At 32.6% G+C, this 27,243-nt stretch overlaps 1 protein-coding gene across 1 annotated transcript in view; it reads right to left on the reverse strand.

The window, feature by feature from the left end:
- Positions 1-304: 304 nt before the first annotated feature.
- The window catches only part of LOC149479100 (TWiK family of potassium channels protein 18-like), a 68,218-nt gene continuing 41,279 nt past the window's right edge, over positions 305-27,243 (reverse strand). The window contains exons 2-3 of the mRNA XM_089708860.1: positions 2,800-3,409; positions 305-1,137 (exon numbers count right to left, since the gene is read on the reverse strand). Of these exons, the coding sequence (XP_089564986.1) occupies positions 413-1,137; positions 2,800-3,319 (1,245 nt within the window). The 5' untranslated portion in view covers positions 3,320-3,409 and the 3' untranslated portion in view covers positions 305-412. The remainder of the gene's footprint in view (positions 1,138-2,799; positions 3,410-27,243) is intronic.

Genomic DNA, 27,243 nt, shown 5'->3' on the forward strand with positions numbered 1-27,243 from the left:
AATCATGTTCAACCCAACAAACCTATGTGAGTTGTCACATAAACACATCGTCCGGGAGAGTATGTCCAGGGACCTCGGCTATCGACCGATCGTCCTCGAACGTCACCATTTTATCACGTTTGTCCCTTCGAGTCTTTTCCCCGAAACTGCTGATAGCACAGAAATCATTACCCGCACCACTCAAATTGAATTCACTCAAACTTCTCGGCACAAAATATTCGACGCAGCGATCAGCGTGTCCGGCTGAGCGGCGCGCTGGCGTGTTCCTTTGGAAACTTTCCTCGCCGTACGCCGCCGACTTCCTCCTTGGCAAGCTATTGAATTTCGTCGGATTAGTGCTGTCTATCTTGAAACTAACTTGGGGTCGTTTCTCGTGGCAATTCATTGACGGCCCGTCGGCCGTCTCCCTATGTCAGGAAACTACGGTCATCGATATTTTATCGTCGCACGATTCGACGCTGTGGACAGCCCGCGATTTGGCACTGCCCATCGACAGCGCAGTAAAACCCCGCACGGCTATACTCATATCCTCTTGGATTAAATTGAAACACATCGCAACGACGACTATGCCCACTAGTATATAAATACAACACACCCCTACAGCAATGTCCTCAGCTTTCGCTGACACTGTGCTAGCGTATAAACCGGGTTTCAAATGTCCGAAGCCGATCGTTGCGAGACTGGATAGGGAAAAATAACACCCGTCTATTAGGTTCCATTTTTCCGTTGCGTGGAATAGAAATGTACCTAGCGCTATGTACAAAGCGATTAATAGTAGACTAAGTAAAATTGGCACTCTCGTGTGGTCCCGACACGTCCAATGGTAGCCTCCTCTGAAGCTATCTAGGTTAAGAGCGGCTTGGAACGGCGTACGTTTTTGTCGGTCGTACAATTTTTCTTTTCTGTCGCAGTCTGTTATTTTGGGTATGGCGTATCTGCTCAAGCATTCAGCTTTTGAGTGAAAGTCGCCGCTTCTGAGTCGTGTTGGACAAACTTTTGAGTAGAGGGACCGAAAGTTTCTTGCAAGAGCTTCACCTATGGTAGAGAGGTACAGCATGATGAGGGGAATGCCGACACACGCGTAGACAATGGCCACCATCTTCCCTGTGGACGACTTTGGAGCGACGTTGCCGTGACCTGTTGAAATAATAAATTTAATTAATATTGTATTCCTACGTAATAATACACCTCCTATTTATAAAAGTTTCTTATGTATAAACCTAATTTATTTTTAATAAACGCTGGCATTTTAAAGCCAACTACTGAATTTTTATTGATGAAATAGACAGAATTTACAAAGACGATTACAGCGATTGCTGTACAATTATTAACAATTGATTTTTCTGAGTATTAATGAAAAAGAATTAAAAAATAAACACGAATAACAATATTTACTGTCACTATAAACTTCAAATATGAAATTCTTTACGATTTAATAATAATAATTCCGTTTACAGCATGAATGGAAAGCTTAATCGGTTTATTTTCATGAAAAATGTTTTCCCGATTCAATTTTAATCGCCGTCTCTAACAGTTGCGAATTTTATTTAATAATACTGGAAAACATGTTTATAGATGTCGTGGCGCCATCATAAAACTGCCTATAATTCATCGAAATGTATGGCGAAACATAAATTTATATATATATCGAAAAATATGTTCTATGTGTAAATTCTTATGATTCAATAACATCCTACTTCCTGCTAATATCTCTTTCACGCAAATACTACTGAACCGATTACAATGTAATAGCACAGATATAGACTTTGATTAACACATAGAATAGGTTTTATCCCTGAAATCCCACGGGAATGAGAACTATGTGGTTTTTGTTTGAAAACGCGGGCGAAGCCGCGGGCGGAAAGCTAGTAATGTCTAATGTTAAGAGCAATGAACTTTTGAGTCTACACTTTGATCTTGGATAATCTTGACATCAAAATATAATTAAAGATACATTAATGAACATAAATGTAACAAGTTGAAATAATTGACTTCAGAATATAATAATTTATAGTCCTCATATATTTTACATGTCTGAATGTAATTACTGACAATATTTAACGAGAGATAACTATATGAGTGTAAACATAAGCTCAACAGAAATTAGATTTTATCTAACAAATATATAAACCTATACATAACGTTAATCACAGGATAATTTGCCAGATTAGTAAACCAACAACCGGGTAACCAATAACTCGTGTCAACAAATGTCAAACGTAAATGAGATCCACGTGTATCGGAGTTATAAGATTATGTAATGGGCCCTCTTCACAATGGGCAGCGCTGGCCCAATAAATGATCGTCGATATTTGCCACCATTACGGCGATTATGAATAACCATGTACTTTAATATCCTTGTATTTTTATGTTTAATTAATTTAAGATAATTATTTCTATGTATTTAATTTTGTATTTATGGTGAATAAATGATTAATGATTAAATTAAAAATGATTAAATGACGACTGATCATAGGCATAGGCACATATTTAGGCCCTCCACACCATCGTGATTGCCTTTACTCGCCCAACGCTTGTGAAGAGGGCCCATGATACGCGAATTATTACTTACTGGTTATTTAATAATATAATTTTAGCTTTAGGGTTTGTATTTATTTGTTTTCGTTACAAAAACACAAAAAAAAATCAGTGAATGTATTTCCAAATGTCATAAAGACAGAATTAACACAAGTGCTTTTAAAGATCTTATTCTTTGTTTGTATCAATCATACAGTACCTACACATATTATATGTACGTTATACGATAAGAAATAAATAAAGAAATACCACAATACTCACCAATAGTTGTTATTAAAGTCAACGCGTATAGAAAGCTGCCTGCAAACGTCCAGCGGTACTCCGCATCGTCGTAATGCGAGTGGCTGCCCACCTCCACCCCTCTCACCGACTTCATCAGAATATTCTGGAAGTCCATCAGCTCCTTCGCAGCTAACTTCGTCCAATTCTCCTTGTAAAGTATATTCAAGTCTTCCGTTATCGACCACAGTTTTTCCACCGTCTTCGAGCGCAAGTCTCCGCTCTCTTGCGTACTGAGGTTCGGTTTTGATTCTGCCACAGCTGTTTCTACTACAACCGTGTTTCCTTCTATGGCTAGAAAGAGGAATCCTCCTAGCAGATTGTATGTGAGTACTAGGAAACATATTGCTAGGCATGTGAGAGGGGAGGCACGGCGTTTGTGCGCGCACTTGCAGCAGAATAGTCTAGAATCTTCTACACGTTCGAAGCAGCAGCTCGGTTCTTCTATGAGTTCGTTTTTTCGGTAAGCGCGCTTTGTCTCGCGGCTCCCGTCCTCTATCATCGTGGTTACTGACACATCCTTTATCGGATCTTGTATTTTTTATCGTGTATCCTCCTTGTCCTCATTTTGTTGACCGCTATGTTGTTTCATCTGGAACAAAGAGATATGAGTCAATCAGCGTTCCTCTGATGTATTTTGTCTTTGTTATCAAGTCATGGGAACACAATAGATAAAAAAATATTTAAATTTTTGAAAACTCTTTTAGTTAGAGGTTTTGGATTCCATCTCGGAAAGGTTAATTAAAACATATCGGAGTACCTGTCAGAAAGCTGACCTTATTGCATAGTGAAAATTAATCATTGAAACAGGTGTGAATGCATCCCCCATACCCCACAAGGGGATACGGGACTCCAAATAAATTAATATTCGAATTTATTTCATACGCACATTTCTGTTAACAAACTCTTCGTTTTCACAGTGTAAAACGAATTTATAATACGCCACGAACAAATTAAATTCGCATTGAATGAAAAATATTGCAAAATGTATTTGCGTGGAAATACATGAACATTGAACTTCGTGCAAACAAATATTCATCAACTGTATTCGAAAAAAAATCTGTTAAAACATGTTGAAAACTGTTCGGTAACTTCGTGGAATAATGGCTATAAAACAAAATAGCTGATCCAAAAAGTTGTATCACTGGAGGGCACCTCTTAGGGAATACAGTCTAACCGAAAGTAACACAATAAATTGTGGCAACCCTAGTGAATACGACTCATGGAGAAAACTTTTTAATAGCCTGAACACTATTTCGTTCTGTTAAAGTTCAATTCTAAACAAAAATTGTAAGGATATTGGAACAAACTCGTTTCAAAGGGTTGACACGTAATCGAAAGCTGTCTAAGATACAAAGGTTTCGCAGTCTCTGTAGTATTTGGGTTCGAGTTATTTGCTCGAACAAAATACACAATTGTAAAACTAGTTTAGATTTTTGTAAGTGCACGAATGTGTTCTATGTTTGCTTTGTGAAATTGTAATTTTTAAAGTATACTTATTTAACTTATGAAGGCTAGGCAATAAATATATCTATACTATAGGAAATAATATTGTAATACTGTGCTAATATTATATAGCTGAAAAGTTTGTTTGTTTGAACGCGCTAATCTCAGGAACTACTAATCCGATTTGAAAAATTCTTTCGGTGTTAGATAGCCCATTCATCGAGGAAGGCAATATATAGGCTATAATATTATCATCACGCTAAGACCAGCAGGAGCGGAGCCACGTGGGTGAAACCGCGGAGCGCAACTAATGGAGCAATAAATTAGTCACTCTCTGTCCTCATTCATAATAATTTCATAACTTCATGTTATGAAAATGTAACGAATATTTTTTTCTTTTATACGAAAAAACTTCTATTTGTTATAATACTTTATGCCTTTGTATTTTAAAACATTATTATTTGTTATAGATAATATCTAGCCTCGTTCGATTGTAGATATAACTATCAACTGTTGAAAACTATCACAGCCAAGAAAATATATGGTACATAATATATTATGTGTACCTACATCTTACAATGTGGGTTAAAAAATATATATATTAAAAGGAAAAAGTCACCTGTCTAACAAAACATTATAAATTTATAACAAAATATAATAAAAAGAGTAATATAATATAGAAATTATAGAATAATAGATAAATATAAATCATTTCGACAAAGTTGGTTAAAAGCTATCGGAGCTTGCGATCGCCCGCATAAATCTGTACTATCTGAACAAATACAGGCCATGTTCAAAGACAATGTTTTCTATTACCTACTGAAACAATATTAGAAATTATTTACCTATTAGTTTTTATCTCCGACGCAAAAAGAGGACTGTTATAAATGTATATCCGTCTGTTTGTATGTATATGTGTATCTTCATCGTAGCTCTCAAACGGATGGACTGTTTCCGATGTGGTTTTTGCATAAGAGTGCTAGTTTCCTTGCGCCTTGCGGCCGCCTCAAAATGTCATTTTTTCACAATTCCCTACAAATTAAATAAAAGGTATTTACTAGTAAAATACTTATACTATATTATATTTTTAAGGCAACATAACAGACAACACAAATGGGGTGGAGTTTTAAAAATTCAATATCATATTATATTTCAGTATTATCCTTCAATAGATATTAAATCATATTTTGTACTAGAACCTTTACAAGTACACACGTACAGTATATTATACTACAACTTCAAACATTTTTATTTACATGTTACACGTGTTCTTATTAGAGGATGTCGAGTAAGGTCGAGCCAACTGCTTACTGGATAAAAGTATATTTTATCACATAAAATACATTTCTGATATTCAGGGAATGTAAACATTATGATGATAGCGGATTTATGTATAATAATATATTAATCCCTACATATTTATCGGAATAATTATGTTAATAGAATTATTGTAAAGATTCAAAAATATATATATTTTAGTAAATATTATATACGAGATACGTCATACGAAGTCAATTGGTAAAAAGTTTAATTTAATAAATGTTAAGAAAAGTTAATTCTCTCACGAATTTTAAATGCAATTTATTCATAGTAATCAGTATTCACGTTATTAAGTTCAAAATTTTGTAAAATAAATATTACTTAATGCTTTGCAATGAATTTAATTATAATATGTATATTATTATAATATTAAATATATATACAATTATATTAAATATAAATACAATTATATTAAAAATAAAATTTAGAGTAGGTATCTAAATTCATAATAATCGACACTGTTCATAAAAATTATTTGATACCTATTGCGTATTCCCCCATCAAAACACACATTCCGTAGGTAAGAGAAATAAGAAAAACTATAAAAGAGAACAATAACATTAAATCAAAGGAAACAAAACAAACCCTAATAAAAGGGCAGTTAAGAAACTCACGTGAACCTTAATATGCAATAAATACTAACTTCCGTAGACGTTTAAAAAATAAAAGGAAATTTCCGCTTCTTGTCATTTTCACAGCATAGATAGATAATAAAATTCTACAATGCACAATAATACCTATACACAAAATTAACATAAAACATAGTAAACAAAGAAAAGTGTACAAGTGGCAGTCTTATCGCTATATCTCTTCCAGACTATTAATATTTTATATACAAAATTTTATAATATGAAAAAAAATATCGATGAGTGGAAAAGTGAATTTAAACAATCTATATTTTTACATTATTCTGTTCAATGTTTTAAATTCCGAGCTGTATAATTTCCCACGATGCTTTAATTCTATTCATATTACAATCAAACTTAGAACTAAACAGAAAATAATTTTAATAAAAAGGCCACCAAAAATTGCTCTGAATCAGTTTGGTAACCACAGATACAAAAAAAACTTATAAAACCTCTTTTTTGTTGGAGAATATAAAATTATGTCAAGGGGTCTTTATACTCTGTTTGGACCATTGTTAACTGTATCGCTTCAAATAAAATATAATATTAAATACCGTATTTCTTGTGTTTTATTTTACAGACCTTCTAGAAAGTACTTAGCAATCGTCGTTCAGAAACTAAGGAGGTTCTTAATTCGACTATTTTTTTTTGTTGTATGTCAATTGTCGACTGGGTAATTATTTTTGGTTGTTCTCATTTATTTATTTTTTTAGTTATATCAAATTGAAGGGGATCTATTGATTTGTGAAATTAATAAATGAAACTAGTGAAATTAATTGTGTGTTTCTTTAAAAATCTAAACTATAAAAAGCAGTTCCATCAAGAGGTTACAATACAAAGTATAAATTAAATTATTTGTACAATCTAAAGACAGACTAAAATACCAACATGGCCTATTATAAACCTCATAAAATTGTTTGCTGCAAATTGTAACTGAAAGATCATTAAGCCCTTCACAAAAGTGGAGATAAATCTTCTTTAATTACTTATTTTAATTAGTCTTCAGGAACTTTTAACGACTTCCATTCAACGCCAATATAATTTTTTTCTGCAGCGTAAAATCGAGAACTTGGAAATCGGATTTTATGAGGAAAAATTTTCGTGCTCGGAACGATGACGATTTCATGACGTTTTAATTAATTATAAATAAAATATTGTTGAAATTATAATGACAAAAAAGACGGGTTGCACTCCGGGAGTGCCGGCAGAAGTGAACTTGATTATTAACGTTGAGCATGTTTGATATTTTGGAATGGTATCCGTCTTACGCTTTTTCGATGGTCACGTGTCCTGACGCGAGTTTAAGATTTTATACCCATTACAGAAAAAGTGCTCAACGCCGCTAAAGAAGTTTTCACTTCAAAAACTGGCCGTTGGTAAAAAGCATATATGGCCTTGGAATAAGGGTCAAGATCGTATGCTTCTATAATTGCAAATAAAGTCATTTACTTCAAGCCACGAAGTTCCTATAACAGTGCATTTACATTAAACGAACATAGAGCTAGAGCTAGAGCAAGAGCATTATTTCTATGATTTGATTGGTCTTTTTGAGTAAACTAAAATTCGTATTCAGTGTGATTCAGTATAAGAACATTGCATAGAATATTTTCGAAAGCATTAAGAACGACGAAAGAATGCTCTACTCCTGTTTACACTAAAATAATTTGATATAGTGGGTTAGAATGAGCATTCCCTCGTTTGAAATAAATGCACCATCAAACAATAATAATTGTTATAAACTAGCTTTCTTGTCGTGACTTCGTTCTTCTTCGTTCTTCGACTTCGCGAATTTACTTATAAATAGAAGTAGACGTTAATAAAACTACTATGTCATTCTTTTTCATCCCACTAGAGCTATAATATTATATTATTGTTTTGGTACAAAACTTTCGTAAATACCTCTTTCCCCTTTCAAATAAATCTATTAAAGTTACTAATTTCGGGTTGTAGGTCTAAATCTTAATCAGAAAGCTATTTAATGAATCTATTCACTTCGGCTTAAAATTAGCACCAAGGCTCCTATTATGCGAACTCAATCAAACCTGGTGCCAGAATTAATCAGTTTCTAAGCCCTTCAAACAGCTTAATCTAACACCCAAGATTGGCATCCACATAATCAGGGAAGCATGGTGCACTGAGCGGTGACCCATCAATAGTGTGACCGCAGTTAACGCTGCTTAACCCTCAGATCGATTACCACTGTGTGCGGCTAGCCGTGACGCCTCAAATTAGGGTCAAGGTAGGCGTTAAGTGCTTATAATTAGTGGTTAATTAGGGGTGAAAGTTATTTGTTATTTTAAATTATTACTTCTTGATGCATTTAAAAAAATCTATAAGTACAGAGATACACTATTTCACTTCAAATATCAATAAAAAAGACAGGCGAATGTGAATGTCTTTTCATTTAATTTTAATTTAAAAATAATTTAATTTTAATTGGAAACGCTAGTCTATTTTCAAAAATTATTCACACATATATTTTATCTACACAAATGAAATTTATTTGCAGAATTCAAACATGTAACACAGTAGTATTCGTCTTTGACCGCCTCCTTGGTACAGTGGCTGACGCGTGAACGTAGATAGTGTAGCGTACCTAGGTCCTGGGTTCGATACCCGGTGGAGATGAAGAAAAAAAAATGTCTGATCACCTACTTGTCCCTAAAGAAAATCGATCAGTGTAACATAATATGTATGGATAATGTCCCTTACCCCACTTAGGGACATGGGACTTCACTTGAAACATGTAAAACTGCCTTGTCTGTGGGTAATTGTACTGCTGTTTTTTTTTTTTTATTATAATTTATAAAGTATTTAAATTTATGTCGTTATACTATTTGCGTAAAAATTCGTCCTATCATCTCTCTTCTACAGCTCTGTGTTAATAACTCATTCAAAAATAATGAATTATATGAAAAATTATGCATTGATACTCAAATGGAGATGTTATTCATAACCCAAAGGTTACAGTCATTTACTTGAATCCCATTACTTTGGTCCAGGACACCTAACACATTAACCTATCCTATCCCATTCTGATAAATGGGTTCCGTGTTAAAAGCGCTTATGGGATAGGTCATTAGCATTGAATTATGGGCCACATGAGCATTTGACTTTCCGCTTTTTAAATGATTAAAAGTATTTCTTATGAATTCATGTTTATTTAAACTGAACCTTTTTGTTGTTAAGATGTAACTCAAAACTGCTAAACCAATTTTGAAAATTATTTCACTGTTAGTAAAGACATATTCATCGAGTAACATGTGGGCTATATATTTTTCTTTTCCTAAACCTTTATAAGCCGGGCAGACCTGTTACGAGCAGCTATTACAGTGTAAAAGAAAAAAAATGTATTTAATCAATAAAAAAGAACACCATACAGTTTTCCATATTATAACGTGGAAATATTCTAACTTTTTCAAGTACCTATCATAAATTTCTTCAATATTATTCTCCAACCACTAAATTATAGGTTTATTATTTTTATATTCATAGATATTTTAACCTTGACACTGTACCTTGATATTAAACTACACTTGATAACCCATCGAATTTCTCAAATAAAGTGCTTTTATAATGATTGTGCAACTTATAAAAATACCAAAGCTTAAAAAGAATAAAACAAGTTTGGATCAGCTTGAAGCACACTCGGACGAGCCTCGATGGAAAATTGTTGCAGTTTTTATACTGTTTTTTCTCTGTTGTAATACTTAGATCGTTATCCGCCCTTACCAAGGTATTATTACGACGCTTCTGGAAACAGATAAAAAGAAAACTTCAATATTTTTCTATAGTCTATGAAATATAGAGAAACTACAGAATTCGTGCTTCATTTCTGTAGATTCTTTGTCTTTCTTAATAAAAGAAAAATTATTTTTATATGTACAATTTATGTGACTGTCAAAACATCAATGACTTCGTCTGAAATATACAACTATTTTTAACTGACAGCCCTTATTATTTAAAAGTTCTAACTGTATATGACTTCTTTATTAAAAAATCAGTTTATTAAAATCTATAATACACCAAAACAATACAATCTATTGAAAATCAATTCAACAATCACCTAACAGATGACGTCATCAAAACCAAGATGGCGCCGATACAGAAACGTCAAATGTGTTTTCCCGCCATAAGTTACCTGCGGGAATTCCAGTAAAATTGGCTTGGATATTCGAAAACCTCGTGAGGCGTTCCACAACGGTTGTAGTTCACATAATGATTGCTATTAGATTGCTATCGCTGTTATTTACATGCCTGAATTGGTAGATACCGAAATATTTATGTGTTTTTTAAATAAGGAAAGTGGATTTAGAAAGTATAGTTTTTGTTATATCAGTTTTTAGTCAATGTAAAAATAAATAGTACCTAACACAAATTGTAAACAACATGTTTAATTTTTGAAGTGAAACTTATATAGGCGCGTAGAGAGTAAAATTTCAAGGTCGCGTCATGGCAATACCGTCACGTCATGGACTAAGGCGATAATTTTGGTATCTTTGATTCTTGCCAAAGAAGTTTCACTTCTGACACGTGTGCTCGGCATACACGCTTTTGTCTTTGTACTTTTAGATTATTTTCATCTAACGCAAAATATTCACCACTAAAACTTTTAACACATTTATAAAACCGTAAAATAATATAAAACATTATATTTTAGAAAAGCCGTTAAGTGTGACATAAATAATCAAACAAAATGCTTGCAAACGAAAATGAGAAGAGGTCTCGAGAGATATAATTTTAAATTACATTCAAATATTATGATGAAGGGGGACATTTTCAACCAGGTAATTAATGTAGGTATAAATTTTAATTCACGTCACAAAGGTAGATTCGTCAAACCAAATTGTTATATTAAATAACACTATAAAAACATTTTGTGCAAATTTATATAAATTATGAAACCTCTCTAGCTAATTTAAAAAAGAACAGGTTAAAAATAATGATAGAAAAATCTAGAAACTGAAAAGGATTTTAATATTTATTTCAAGTTGTGCCTATCAAAATATTTATAACAATTATAATGGTTAGTATACCGTATACATGTTTATATTAATCCAACAGGCAAAACCGTAAAAAAAGTATTAACTATAGCTCATATGTTATTCTGATATGTAACCTATACATCTGTAACCATACCCGTTCGTGAAAAAAAATCAAATATTATACATAATACGTCCATCTTCACAGACTTTCGCATATTTTATAAGCTTTAAGCTTTCTGCCCGCGGCTTCACCCGCGGTTTTAAAGAAAAACCCGCATAGTTCCCGTTCCAGTGGGATTTCCGGGATAAAACCTATCCTATGTGTTAATCCAAGTTACCCTCTATATGTGTGCTAAATTGTGTCCCTTCGTCCAGCATACTCACCATGGAATCCTGATATTTCATGAATGTCAAAAAACTGTTCTGAAATAGTGCTAAATAGTGCCCAAAGGAAAAAAATAGTGCTCTTGTACTTGCGAAGTTATAGCCATAGTTCGATGAGTATGCTGGACGAAGGTTTCGCCCAGCATACTCACCTCCGTCCGGAGAATCTGTATACGCTTCAAACATAATTCATACTTCAAAAAATAGTTCCCAAATAGTGCCAAACGGTGCCCAAAAAGAAAAAACAGTGCTCGAATAACTTCGGAGTTACAGGCTTCGTTCAGTGAGTATGCTGGGCGTAGGTTCTACGCCCAGCATACTCACCTCAGTGCGCGAATATCGAACGAGCTATAGGTACAATTTACGTCTCAAAAAATTGTGCTTGAAATAGTGCCCAATATCAGTCCAATTTTTGCTTGACTTTTGACCTAGAAAACCATTAAATTTGATTGTAAACTTCTATATACATTACATTGAGTACAGTCGAATACAATATTATTAACTTTCTTTCTAACAATTTTTGTCTTGTGTAAATTATTAATTGTCTATGTAAGGGAGTATTTACTTTAGAATCGCAATATTATTAATTACACATTATTTTAATAATACTTTATAATAATATGATTAAGCCTTCGCGCGTCGCATGGGACCCCGGTAGCTAGGAACAATGATTTTATATATTTTGTCTAGATCACGGCGCTTGAAGGATTAAGATATCAAATGAAGTAAATCATGCATGAAAAATAAAGTTGCTGTTATCTGGGGGCACGGCAGTGCCCCCGCCAAGTCGAGCAAAAAAAAAGCGGCACGGCCGTACCATCCTTTTCTCGAAGCAATTAGGGCCTTTTTCGACCCCCTATAATTCGGTTGTGGATAAAGCAAGAAACCTGAATCTTCAGTAACTAATCCGGCATTGTATAAACACGGAATATTTAAAATTTCAGTCAATTTGAACCAGTAGTTTAAGAATGACAACTTGTTAAAGTTTCTAAATTTTGTCACTCACTGACTCACCGATCATCAAAAGTCCAAGGCACTTCTAGCAGACTTAGAAGTTTCATATTTGGAATACATATAGAGTTTAGTGTCTTAATCGTGGGAAAACTTAAATGTTTTGTAATTTCGGTCCAGTTTTCCAAATACACCAACTGCATCAATAACTTTGTAATCCCATATAAATATATGGGATTACAAAGTTATTTATGCAGTTGGTGGTTGGTGGTGGTTATAAATTTAATAGGTGTAGATAGGTACCTACCATATGAGGCAAGGGAGGGGGTATAGGGTGGGTAAGGGTGTGTTTAGCCCATGAAACTGAACAACATTATTACTTGTAAAATGGTCGACGTCACGTCGACGTAATGAAAAACACATGATTGGACATGTCTTGAAGTACGAAAATCTAATAAAACAATATATTATAATTTAAATCTGTTATATATAAATTGTTGGCGCGACTAGCCTCCTTACAGACAGACTGGCCTCTATTTTACTCTATGACTGACAAGCAAAATATACGCCAAAATGACAGAACAATGAAATGTGAATGCCTTCGAGCGAGCGGCAGCCGCACGCATACGTGCGAGCGCCCTCATGCTGTTCGGATGTGCCTCGAAACCTAACCTATAAGTTTGCGATTTTCATTTATAATTTCGATTGATAAATTACATTTACGACTAAAAGGCTTGCTCATTAGTTTACTGATATTATTTGCTTACGATTGGGATGTTGTTTGGTTAATTTTAAGGAACTTACATAAATACCTTAGTCTTCAAATATAATTACTTAATAGTGTCGGTCGGAGGAAGACTACATTTAAAAATAAGAAAATATCATAAGACCTTTAACAAAATTCGTTAGAAGTAGATGGTATCAAAAAGAAAGGCTCTACAAAAAGAAGTGAGATCCCATCAAAAACATCCTGTAAAAAACCCAAGTCTCGCAGCTCAGTCTTTCTACCGTCAAAACTTGTGAGATCCATGTAATACCAAGTCGGTTAATCTATTTAGTGTCTACTTGAAGGACCTTCTGTCTTAAGTTATTACATAAGTTATTATCATGCCAATATTAAAAATATTTAACGTTTTAAACAAATAGATCGACTTGGACATCGCATGAAAACAAAATGAATATTACAATATTATATTAGATTCTTTAGTCTCTCGCGCCTCACGCGATTGAAACTCTCGTTCCTGTTGGTCGCTGGCCCGTCGTGCTGTGTAGTGTGATACATGCTAATAATCAAATCAAGCGATGTCCAAGTCGATCTATTTGTTTAAAACGTTAAATATTTTTAATATTGGCATGATAATAACTTATGTAATAACTTAAGACAGAAGGTCCTTCAAGTAGACACTAAATAGATTAACCGACTTGGTATTACATGGATCTCACAAGTTTTGACGGTAGAAAGACTGAGCTGCGAGACTTGGGTTTTTTACAGGATGTTTTTGATGGGTTAATGCTTACATTACAACTGACAAAATTATTCAAAATAATCATTTTCCGGATCAAGGACGGTACCACAACGTTTACGGAATTGACCTGTATTCCTCATGTGATAAAGTTCAATATAGTGTGGCAGTAATGGATGCACGTACGGTCAATAGGTATGGGGCTTACGACGCGCGGCGCCCGCGACGCAAATGAATATGTTTATGTTTAAATACTAGATGGCGCTGCCCTAACATCTTACAATTATTAGACAAGACTGATCTGTATTTTGAAGGTGATAAGGGTCCATTTTGTGTCACAAAGCAATCGAAACGAACAAGCGCTTCTCAGTTTCTTTGTTTGTTTACTTCGTCGCACATCATTATAATAACGCCGGCTTTTGAGTTTGACTACATAGTGGGTTGCAAAACCAAACAATGTGTTGGTGATGTCATTATTTACCTATATAAAATTGTGTATCTAGTACGTAATCAATATAGGAGCTGCACCCAAATCAGTAAGTATATTTCAATTTATAATAGTGGCATTTAACTAAATTGATTTTACACTCATTCATTAATTGCACTGTAAAACTAGGTAGCAAGCGAGTTGTTTTTTACAAAACACACAATGCAATGAAGTAATAGACTTCATTTACGCTTAAAGTTTCATTCATTTATTATTATTTATAAAATATATAATAATGCATTTAATCGAAAGTTTTTGACATGTGAGAAAATACCATAATTATTTCCAATAACATGAAGTCTACAATTAGAAAGTTTAATATTTTTGTCCAAAAACATGTGTCGACGACTGTACCCCATTTTACGTTAGTATGTAGAAGTTTACATTAAAATTTAATGGTTTTCTAAGTCAAAAGTCAAGCAAAAATTGGACTGATATTGGGCACTATTTCAAGCACAATTTTTTGAGACGTAAATTATACCTATAGCTCGTTCGATATTCGCGCACTGAGGTGAGTATGCTGGGCGTAGGTTCTACGCCCAGCATACTCACTGAACGAAGCCTATAACTCCGAAGTTATTCGAGCACTGTTTTTTCTTTTTGGGCACCGTTTGGCACTATTTGGGAACTATTTTTTGAAGTATGAATTATGTTTGAAGCGTATACAGATTCTCCGGACGGAGGTGAGTATGCTGGGCGAAACCTTCGTCCAGCATACTCATCGAACTATGGCTATAACTTCGCAAGTACAAGAGCACTATTTTTTTCCTTTGGGCACTATTTAGCACTATTTCAGAACAGTTTTTTGACATTCATGAAATATCAGGATTCCATGGTGAGTATGCTGGACGAAGGGACACGCTAAATTTCGTTGTAATCGGTTTTGTAGTATTTGCGTGAAAGAATAACAAACATACGTACATACACATACATCCATCCTCACAAACTTTCGCATGTATATTAGTAGAATATTATCATCACAAAACCGGTGGCAAAATACCGTCTATTATAATCTCAAATCCACACTAATTGCCTACATTTCGAACGTGACCAGATAAAGAATTAAACCTTTTATCCGACCTTATTATCTAATATCTGTATTGGGAATAAAAAGGATGACTATCGTATTTAGAAATGCTCCATTTTATATTGGAAAAGATTTCTATTACGTCTGACGTGATTGGCCGTCTATCTTACAAATTTTTATTGAATAGACTCCATATTGAATTATGTCCAAACAACAAACGGAAAATTTCGTTTCTTATTCAATGTCTTTTGAGAACCTTTGATGCTTATATTTCGCTTTTCATTGTAAATGTGGTTGATATTTTAATTTTAAATTTATAAATTCCGAAGTAATAATTTAAATAAGGATAAATACTTATTTATATTTCTTCTCATATTATGATGTACTACTTAAATTCCTACTAGTTTCATCACTGAAATAATAATGTGATAAAATTTAAAATCTGGGACAGCTCCGCAATGCTAAAAAGCGAACGCAAGACAAGGGGATTGGAAATAGTAGTGTCCTACTATTCATGGACGAAAGAAAAATATACAAAAAATGTTTGTAAACTCTACATTACTGGGGATTATGACGCAGGTCAGGTTAAAGCTCCTCAAAATTGGTATTAAATCGAATAAACATCACGTAATCTTTGAAGGTATCATAGAGGTTAAATGACATACTTTGTTTTTTTATTTAAAGCCCATAGAGGATGAGCCTACAATCTTTCATTATACATCCCCCCATCATCCTCATCATCATCATAAGCTTATATTTGTTACTTACTAGCTTACCGCCCGCGGCTTCGCCCGCTTTGTCTAAAACCTAATAAATTATATGCTAAAACCTTCCTCTTGAATCACTCTATCTATTAAAAAAACCGCATCAAAATCATTTTTTGTTAACCATGTAGTTACCAGTTAAATTACCAAGCTCTCTTAAATATCCTTGGAAAGTACACTTAGAATCAAACTGTGCTATTTTAAATATTAGGCTTTATTGAATCACCAATTCCCCTTTAAAACAACCTATAACAATTTGCCGGACTGGTACATCGAAATCAGGTCACGTTCACTAAACTTCACTAACAAAAAATAATTTTACAACTTAAACACCAGGCATACGTAACACATTGTACACACTATTAAAAGTTCCTAAAGCCATTCGATAAAGCCGAAAAGCTTTATGAAAAGTAATTTACACAGACTGGTAAACAATTTTGTTTCTCGCTTCTGTTATTAAGCCGTATTGAAGGCTTTTAAGGGCTGTAGGCAATAAGTGGTTCTAGGTCGTAGGCGTTTTATGAATCGTCTATTTGATGAGATATGATATTATCTATAGAAGTTTGTGTAACAGCTTTTTGTGAAATAGATTACTATTGTAGATTCAAATGCGTGACATCCTCAAAAATGGCCTATATTATAATAAATTAATTTATTTCCTCCAACTCCTCATATCTTATTCTTATATATTATTATGTCCTTATTCAAGCTATAATCTATTTCTTTATCAAATTTTACAATAATACATTGTATTAGTAGAAATCAGTAAGTAGGTACTGTATCTTAGATACGCGATAAACTTTTGTATATTACGTAATTAATAGGGTAATCTACTTAATTACTAGACAAGCTTTCATTATAAAGGTTATTTTTTCCTAACAATAACTTTTAAATACTAATAATAACGAACTGCAAACAAATACAATTTTCCATACAATTCGATGAAAACTTTAGCAAAATTTAAACGATCGCAAAGCTATCATAAAACAATTTAATCGATACTGAAGCGATAACAATTTCTAAATGGATTGTATAGCTTTAGAAAATGGCTAGTCTTAAGGGAAAAGCAATTTAAACGCGTCTGAGTTTCTTCCGGTGATTTGCAATAACTTCTATGAAATCCCCTTTCCTCTGTTTAGTGAAACTTACATTACTTCCTAGTATTATATTCCGTATTCGATTGAATAGAAAATATTTGCAAAATTTTATAAGGATGAATATCAAAGATACATCGTAGATTTATAAATGTAATAGATATAAGTTTTAAAGACTTATTAAAATCGAACGAAAAAGTTTTAATAATGTTGTAAATAAACTCAGAAACTGTTTCACCGATTTTTTCATTCCTTTATTAGCGGAATACCAATTTATTAAGTGACATAGGCTATATGTTATCTTTGTTCCAATCAGAGGGTATTATATTTTATAGAGGCATAATGTAACCAATTTTGTTTTTCCTTGTAGATATCCCTAATACAATGAAGAATGATAATATACGTCTTACTGTCTTTCTTACATTATTGTCTTCGATTTTCACAGAAAATTACCTACAATCGAACCTTTCCACATCACCCTAGCTGCGCTTCGCGGTTTCACCCGCGCGGCTCCGCTCCTATAGGTCTTAGCGTGATGATATATAATAGCCTTCATTAGCCTTATTTAATAGTCTTCCTCGATATCTATCTACCAAAAGAATTTTTCAAATCGGACCCGTAGTTCCTGAGATTAACGCGTTCAAACAAACAAACTCTTCAGCTTTATTATATTATATTAGTATAAATTATAATAAAAACTTCTCTATTTCAATAACCATTACCATAATACCAGTTCATTAGGTCCATTGTGGCAACAAGATATCATCAGAGGCGATTTGAATACATTCCCCATACATTATGTAGATTTAGAATTGCAGCAAATTCATGCTCGCATACATTACTAATGATTTGTGGAAATCTTGAAACGTTTTATTTAGTTATGATTAGTATTTATTGTATGGGATTGTAAGATTGTAGTTTAATTAAATAAAGCCGTTTTTATGAAAGAAACTCGTTTGCTTATAAAATCTATACTAATATTATAAAGCTGAAGAGTTTGTTTGTTTGTTTGAACGCACTAATCTCGGAAACTACTGGTCCGATTTGAAAATTCTTTCGGTGTTAGATAGCCCATTTATCGAGGAAGGTTATAGGCTATATTTCATCACGCTACGGGCAACAGGAGTGGAGCCACGGGGGTGAAACCGCGCGGAGCAGCTAGTTATGTAATAAAGTGAAGTCCCATGTCCCCAAGTGGGGTAAGGGGCAGATGCATTATACATCTGTTTCACTGATCGATTTTCTTTAGGAACAAGTAGGTGATCAGCCTTGTGTCCTACCAGGCCAAGACATTTTTTTTCTTCGTCTCCACCGGGAATCGAACCCAGGACCCCTCGCGCTACGCTCACGCGTCAACCACTGTACCAAGGAGGCGGTCGAAAATTATGTAATAACATGATAGGAAAATACTTTATTTCTTCATTACTTTAAGATATGATTTCACTCATCTTTTCACCTAAATAACTTTATAATTAACCGACTTCAAAAAAAAGGAGGAGGTTATCAATTCGGCCGGTATATTTTTTTTTTTTTTATGTATGTACACCGATTACTCCGAGGTTTCTGAACCGATTTACGTGATTCTTTTTTTGTTTCTTTTTTTGTTTGTTTGATGCGGAATGGTGTCGAATTGGTATAAAAATAAAAATTTTATTCGGATAGGCCCAGTAGTTTTTAATTTATGAGCATTTTTGTCTGATCTCGATGACTTAATTGAAATGTAGCAAGTAACTTTGATTCACTTCCCGGTAACCGATTGAGCTGTTTTATACTTTTTCGTTTTTGAAGTCGGTTGTTTTTAACGTAGTTATTATGTATAGATAGCTATATTATGATAAATGTTGTAGTATTTATTACATTAGTAGGTACTAGGTGCATTACCTTTATACACTTAAAAATATTACAAATACCAACACACACACACTAATGCGTATGAATGAATGACCAACTCACACTGAAACATTGGTCTATAGAAAAACCAAAATATTGGTCTATAAATGATTGAAGAAATGACCGATAATTCGTACTAAGAGGTACTCAAAGTTCATACAATATAATACTGATTGATTTCTATTTACGAAATGGCATTCAGAAAGAATCTTATGACCACTTAAGTAATCGCCTTTTATACAGGAAAAGTTTGGCTTATATTTAGGGTATGGATAATGAACGGAATGTCGTAAATAATTCTGCAAAACTATCTTTTTCTGGATTTTTATTGGTAAATTTATTGTCTGGTTTTCAAGTTTAACGTTTAACGTAATTTACTCATTACATTATAACTGAATAAATCCGCTGAATTTACATTGCGTAATAACTTAACTTTTATATACAATAACAGTTATGGCAGTTTTTTTTTCTGTACTTATGATAATTATAATTAAAAATCACATCTGGATAATGAGAACTTAAACTTGAGATAAGCAAAAACTATTGTCACAATTTAAATGCTTCTGCACCTTCAATACAATATAGTACGCCTTTTATATTTATTTTAAACATACTAAGCTTTTTTTATATTATATCTATAAACAACGATCCCATACACAAACACAACCATCACAAAAAAACATGAATTTTAATTAAAATAAACCCAACAATATTTTCATTGCCATATCTCCACAATCTATTAATTATTTTTTGTATTGAACCTATGCAATACCGGCCTCCAATATGTTTTCATGCAATATTCCGATTGCAGAAGTCGATGTATTTCCAAGAGCCAAAAGCATTAAAAGTTAAAATGTTTATTTCTTCTAATACATTTTGGATATTAAATTCACTCGACATTTATAACTTAAAATAGAATTTAGAATTTAAACTTTCAAATTTTCTCCTGCTAAGCGGATTTTAATATGGTTTTTATTTTAGCTTTTCTCACAGAATTTTTGGCGGGTTTTTTTCATTGTTTTATTTATATCGATGTTTAGAGCGTAATGACATACTTATTCTTTACAGCTCCCAACATGACATAAACTGTGTAAAAACCCAAAAAGAAGACTGTATTTAATATAATACAGGAAACAAAAAAGGACCTTTTTCAAGCGATTAATTTCAAGTCATAACAATCATTAATACAAAAGGTTTCATTGTGTAACGAATGAATGATAATAACTTAATTTTTGTTATATAAAATATTATACTCTTATAAACCAGTTTCTTTTTGTAATATTTCAATTATCTCAAGATTAAAACGTACCGAAAACGTACTATTCCTACCAAATTCCTACAGTAAAATTAGCCACAGACAATAAAACAACTTGACAGTATACGACACTAGCTGCTCCGCGCGGTTTCACTCCCGTGGCTCCACTCCTGTTGGTCGTAGGGTGATGATATAATATATTATATAGCCTATAGCCTTCCTCGATAAATTAGCTATTTAACACCGAAATAATTTTTCAAATCGGACCAGTAGTTCTTGAGATTACCGCGTTCAAACAAACAAACTCTTCAGCTTTATAATATTAGGTAGTATAGATTAATCTTAATTTACAAGGAAAAACGTTGCTACATTTATCGAAGTTTTATCTTTAGTTTTTTGTTAATACCAGTATTCAGATCTCTTTTAAGACCCAGGTAAACCGCGATTAAAGCGACTCCATTGTTTCCAGAAAACTCAGACAATAGACATCTTCCATCTTATAAATTCAAATTCAAATAATCTTTATTTGCGGAATTTTGAGAGGACACGTGTTCTTAGTACTTCAACGATATTATACCGAAACATTTTTAAATTCCATGAAAGTGTACTAGGAAAAACATTGTTCTTCATATAATATTAATCTGATACACGTGAATACTGCTGTTCTTTAAATGACACAAATCTACTACATACTGGTAACAATTTATAATATACTAGCTTACCGCCCGCGGCTTCGCCCGCTTTGTTTAAAACCTAATAAATTATATATTAAAACCTTCCTCTTAAATCACTTTATCTATTAAAAAAACCGCATCAAAATCCGTTGCTAGTTTTAAAGATTTAAGCATACAATGGGACATAGGGACAGAAAAAGCGACTTTGTTTTGTACTATGTAGTGAAAGGTAGATAATTATTATCGCGGCCTAAAAATATGGATTGACTTTTTCCGCCGATTCTTTGCAGTTCGAATAAATGATACAACAACGAGCCAGTCCGTTTTTATACAAAGTTTATTGGAAGAAAAATGAATAGTAAGAGAAGGTTGTTGCTGTTCAAGGTTGCCTGGAAGAAATCGCTTATAAGCGATAAGGCCGCCCAATTGTACATTTATTTTAAGTTACATATCGTTTCTGTAAATTTAGTTTTTGTGTGCATTGTACAATAAAGTGTTTTCTATAATTCTATTCTATTCTATTCTATTCTATTCTATTCTATTCTATAGTAAACTTTTAAAAATATCTATAGAATACAGTAATAGGTATTAACAATATCTTACCATAATATGTTTTTCTATCCAATATATCGGAAAAACAATAAATAAATACATAAAGTGTTAAATGCCGTTAGTAATTTTATTATTTTCCATGAATGATTGTTCATTTAAAAATATTTTATGATCTCGCATAGACAGGTGCTACAGATGAATTCAACTTGACAAAACGTACTCTAAACAATTTCATGGAAAAGGCATAAACGTTTTTCAATATATTTCCAAGTATTTGATTTTTCGACAAATGAAATGTGTAGCTTTTTGATGTTTATTAAACAAATATTGAAACAAAACAATTGGTATGTCGGTGAATCAAATAATTTAACATTTTAATGTTAAAGTGTAAAGGATTTTTATACAAGTTTTATTTAGAACTTACTTTTAACAAAGTCAAGAGTCAAAGGTAACACATTAATCTTTGTAATTAGGTATAGAAGTAATCTTATATATCTACAACTAGCTGCTCCACGCGGTTTCACCCCCGTGGCTCCACTCCTGTCGTAGCGTGATGATATATAGCCTATAACCTACCTCGATAAATGGGCTATCTAACACCGAAATAATTTTTCAAATCGGACCACTAGTTCCCGAGATTAGCGCGTTCAAACAAACAAACAAACTCTACAGCTTTATAATATTAGTATAGATTTGTAATTATATTTATTTAAACATTGACATTTAAAAAAAGCTTAAAAAGTATCTTATTTGCGGGATTAATGTCGAGGTCTCTTTTTAAAATGAGAAAAGTATTTTTGTCAAGGTTCTCTTGGAAGAGATTACTTAATTACTGATCCAAAGTTATCTTGTATTTTGACAAAGTAATGTATCTATCACAAACATCTAAAAGTGTCATTGAACCTAAATCCTAAATATACATATTTCCATTTCTAAAAATAAACTACGAGCTAAGAAATTTTCACTCGAGTAAATAAAGTTCTTATCGCGACATCTAAAGAAATTTAGATAAAGCGCAGGCCGCAAGCGCTTTCTTAATAATCTGAGCACAAAGCTTTGCGAAATGTTTCTCAGTTGACAGATGCTTTGAACTTCAATGCTGGCCCTTTATATTCTACAGATAATATACTATTCTCACTAATGGTGAATGATTTTGAAGTATTGTTGTGTGGGTAGGACACTCGTATATACATGGAGTTTGAATGTAGTGAGTTGTATTCTAAAATTCATTAATTACTTTAATTCAAACGAGCGTGGATTACATAATACATAGTTCATACAAAAATCGATATTTTGAAAAATAAACTTAGGCTAATAATACACTATTGAGAGAGGGAACAATTAAAAATGTGAGAAAAGATTCTATTAAATTGATTTTATTCTATGATTTAATTTCGTATTAAATGGAGCTGTAGAGCAACCACACAAAAAAAAAGTATCCAAAAAATATTTAAATGAATGCTCACAAAATATGCTAGCTAAAAGTTAAAAATAAAACTGAATTTACATTAACATTTACTTCTTATAATAAAAATACATTCCTAAAAATAAATTACAAATTTCCACTCTACCCTAGAATCAAAATACTGAAACACTATTCATACTAACAAAATTTCATCAACCACTAATTCTAGCATCAAGAGCGTAAACTCAAAGTTGAGTTAATGATGTAAAAATCCGACGTTTTACTTTAAAAGACACTTTGGACTTGCAAAGTGCAGACATTAGAGTCTGAGATAGTGGCACCTCATTAGACCGCTAATGCTTGCAAAAAGTGTCCACCACTTCGAATAACACTTTAACACTTTAGTAAAAATTGGTGTTTTACCTTTGTATAACGCCATCCATAATGTCTGAAAAATATGAATAACTAGAGCTTTTTCATCTATACTAATATTATAAAGAGGAAAAGTTTGTATGTATGTATGTATGTATGGTTTTCACGCATAAGCTACTGGCCCGATTTTGATGAAATTTGGCACCGATAATCTTTAGACCCTGAGAAAGAACATAGGCTACCTTTTATTGCGAAATATGTACCACGGGTGAAGCCGGGGCGGACCGCTAGTACGTGATAAAGAAAAATCAATACCTAGAGCTTTTTCATGGGTTAGCGAAAACATAAAAAAATATTTTAAAGCAATAATATTCAAATATACAGCACAGAATCTTCATAGTATTTGTTGCAAATTAACTAAGTTAAATTGTTGATGTTATATTTTAGTATATAGTGCACGATTAAGTACCTAATCGTACAGCCAATACAAGTTTCCGGAATACTATCCGTCGATTTTGCACCTTTCATTATAATGTAATAAACATATTTCATTATAATTAAATATTAGAATATTTATTATAATAGCCTGCCGTTATTTACTTAGAAATATAATACTACTTATGTACATACTTAAAAAATCTTTCCATATAAAAATTATCTAAATAGCAGTTGTAAAATTCGATAATTCGAGCCACTAAAATTACAACGCAAAAGTTATTACCAATTTTAGTTTCAACTTTAATAGTATACTTACCCCTGAGGGTGGCCATTAGACACCATCTGGCTATTTCTGACAAATTGTCATCCCTTCCCATTGAAAGCTAATCAAAGGGACAATTTTTCCAAATTGAATATTAATAGCAGATGAATTTGTGAAAATCATTTGGAAAATTGAGAATTGACGCTCGTTTTATCTTCATTTAAGTTACACAGGAGATAATTTTATATAAGTAACTAGCGGTCCGCCCCGGCTTCGCCCGTGGTACATAATATTTACGTTTTCTATACATAAGAACCATCCTGGTACTTCAAGGAATATAATAAAAAAAGAATTATCGAAATCGGTCCACCCGTTCTCGAGTTATGCGCTTACCAACACATTTTGCGATTCATTTTTATATTATAGATGTGATTTTTCAAAAAGCGGGAGATGTATTAATTTGTAGAGTATTTTTGTTATTTTAAATCACTGATGTATCTATAACATTTTTTTCAAACTGATTAAAGGCTGTTAAAATAGCGAAAAATTATACGAGCGAATTAGCTGCGCTCCGCGGTTTCACCCACGTGGTTCTGCTCCTGTTGGTCTTAGCGTGATGGTATATAGCCTATAGCCTTCCTCAATAAAAGGACTATCTAACACCGAAAGAATTTTTCAACTCGGACCAGTAGTTCCTGAGATTAGCGCGTTCAAACAAACAAACTCTTCAGCTTTATAATATGTATTAGTATAGGTAGATAATCAAATATTAGAACTAAAGCAATTACGTATTGTGTATAAAATCCAAATTCGCATTTAATATATAATTCAATCACCATTATCTTTACTATTATCCTGATGATTTTAAAATTATCTATAATCTTCTTTTATATATAAAAATGAATCGCAAAATGTGTTGGTAAGCGCATAACTCGAGAACGGCTGAACCGATTTCGATAATTCTTTTTTTATTATGTTCCTTGAAGTACGAGGATGGTTTTTATGTAGAGAAAACGTAAATATTATGTACCACGGGCGAAGCCGGGGCGGACCGCTAGTGATATTATAAAATTTATTTATTAAACACATAATTCGGCGAAGTTCGTTATGGAGTCGTACATCATAAATCATATTATGATATAATAATATTGCTTCATTCATTCGAGCCGCTATAAAAATAAAAATACGTGTGGCACTCGAGGACTGCCGCGGTAAAGCTATTGCATAGCATCGCATTGCCGTGCCGGTTGGAGTGGCGGGTGTTAGGTTTTTTCGTTACGGAATTTTTATATTCGGTCGCCGCGCTCAAAGTCAAGTCAGTAATCAACACATACGTAGTAACTAGTATATAATCTGTGTTGAAATTTTAGAGTTATCTTTACCGTTCTATCTTAAGATTAATATATTTGAGAAGAAAAGCGTATGTCACGTAATATGTACGAAAAACTACAAAGATTTAATGTGACTCTAATTCCTTAGGTATGGAAAAAAAAACAATTTTATTTTCCCTTGGAAGTAGTATTTCTACTTATAACCACAAACCTAATAACTAAGAAGCTGTACTTATAAGAAAATATCAAGCCAAGAAAATTTAATCAAAAGTCTTACTCCATTTTAAACGTAGTTTGTGACTCTAAAGTGCTGTTATTAAGCCACTTTGCCATCATAAATTAGATTTTTTATTTTTAAAAAGTATAAAATACTTAGAAGAACATATTATTTGGAAAGAAATATCTATGAGAGTAATAATAAATTCTTTACCAATAGCAATTATAAATGTAGAGAAATCTTTAATTTCTATATCTACGAAATATCTAGTTGGTTCACTTATTTCATTTGAATTGAAATAGAAAGTATCTTACTGTTAGAATGTATATTTTTCTACACCGTGAAGACTTTCAGAAAAGGAAAAAAAATGCTCCATCATTTATATGTTTCTGACTACCAATTTTGAAATTTATCACTAACTCTTATCTAACTATTTATATAAATACACAACATAAATTACACACAATTCAATAAACACCGATCAAAACCTATTTGTTCAATAATCACACAGTTAAAACTTTAAAGTCTACACGCTCCATAAATACGCTTGCCATAAACATAAACAATCCATGGACCGAAAAACCTACATGCAGGGAATCACCCATTCAGGACGCTTCATTACATAATTAATACTGGCAGCACTTGCGCTGTTTTTCATCTATAATGTTGCCGTTTCGCTCATTAACATATACCCGTTTATAATGATGGGGTTACACGATCAAATGTGCGCAATTTGCATAAGTGACTTTTTTGTGAAGCTTTTTCTTTATTCTGTGTTGATAGAAGCTAATTTGTTAGGGCTGAATATAACTTTATTTTAAACTGAATGATTAAAGCTTTACTATTATATAAACAGTTTGATTAAGTTTAGTATTTACATAGTACATATTTATGTAAGAATATTTACTGCCTATCCTTTAATACACACGTAATTTCTCGCCAGTGACTTTTGGCGTAGCGATCATCATTTTTTAACTTATCCGAACATTTTATTCATCATTACTCTTAGAGAAAATAAAAGCAAATTTTTATTTTATTTTTCCTCGATTTAAAATTCACAAAGCCATTTTTAATTAGAGGCGAGCAAACAGCATTAAACTATGTTAAAACTTTTTGAAGAAAGAGGTTATCCTCGTAGGTAAAATGGATGAAATGTACATATTGTTTTTAATCTTTAAAACGACTAGAATGTCAATTTAATACAATTTAGAATTAAAATATTTACCACATAATCCAACTACAAATCGTTTCTGTTTTAGACGATTCTACCGTCGCATTTCTCTTGTCTTTTCAAGTTTAATAATTTAATAGAGTAAAACGCTGCTTGCAATTAAATTATAACTGTCATGTGAATTGTATAGAAAGTCCATCGTGTGGACACCGCATTATAAACGCTTCACGGATCTAAATATCAAAATTTCACTAATGTAAAATGTTATTACGCAAATTATGTTAAAACTCCAACTCTACTGCGTTTTGTCCA

This window comes from Colias philodice, chromosome 21 (assembly GCF_061535455.1).
Source record: "Colias philodice isolate Cphi_HAF_F1 chromosome 21, ilColPhil1 Martin Lab GWU primary, whole genome shotgun sequence".
Lineage (NCBI taxonomy): Eukaryota > Metazoa > Arthropoda > Insecta > Lepidoptera > Pieridae > Colias > Colias philodice.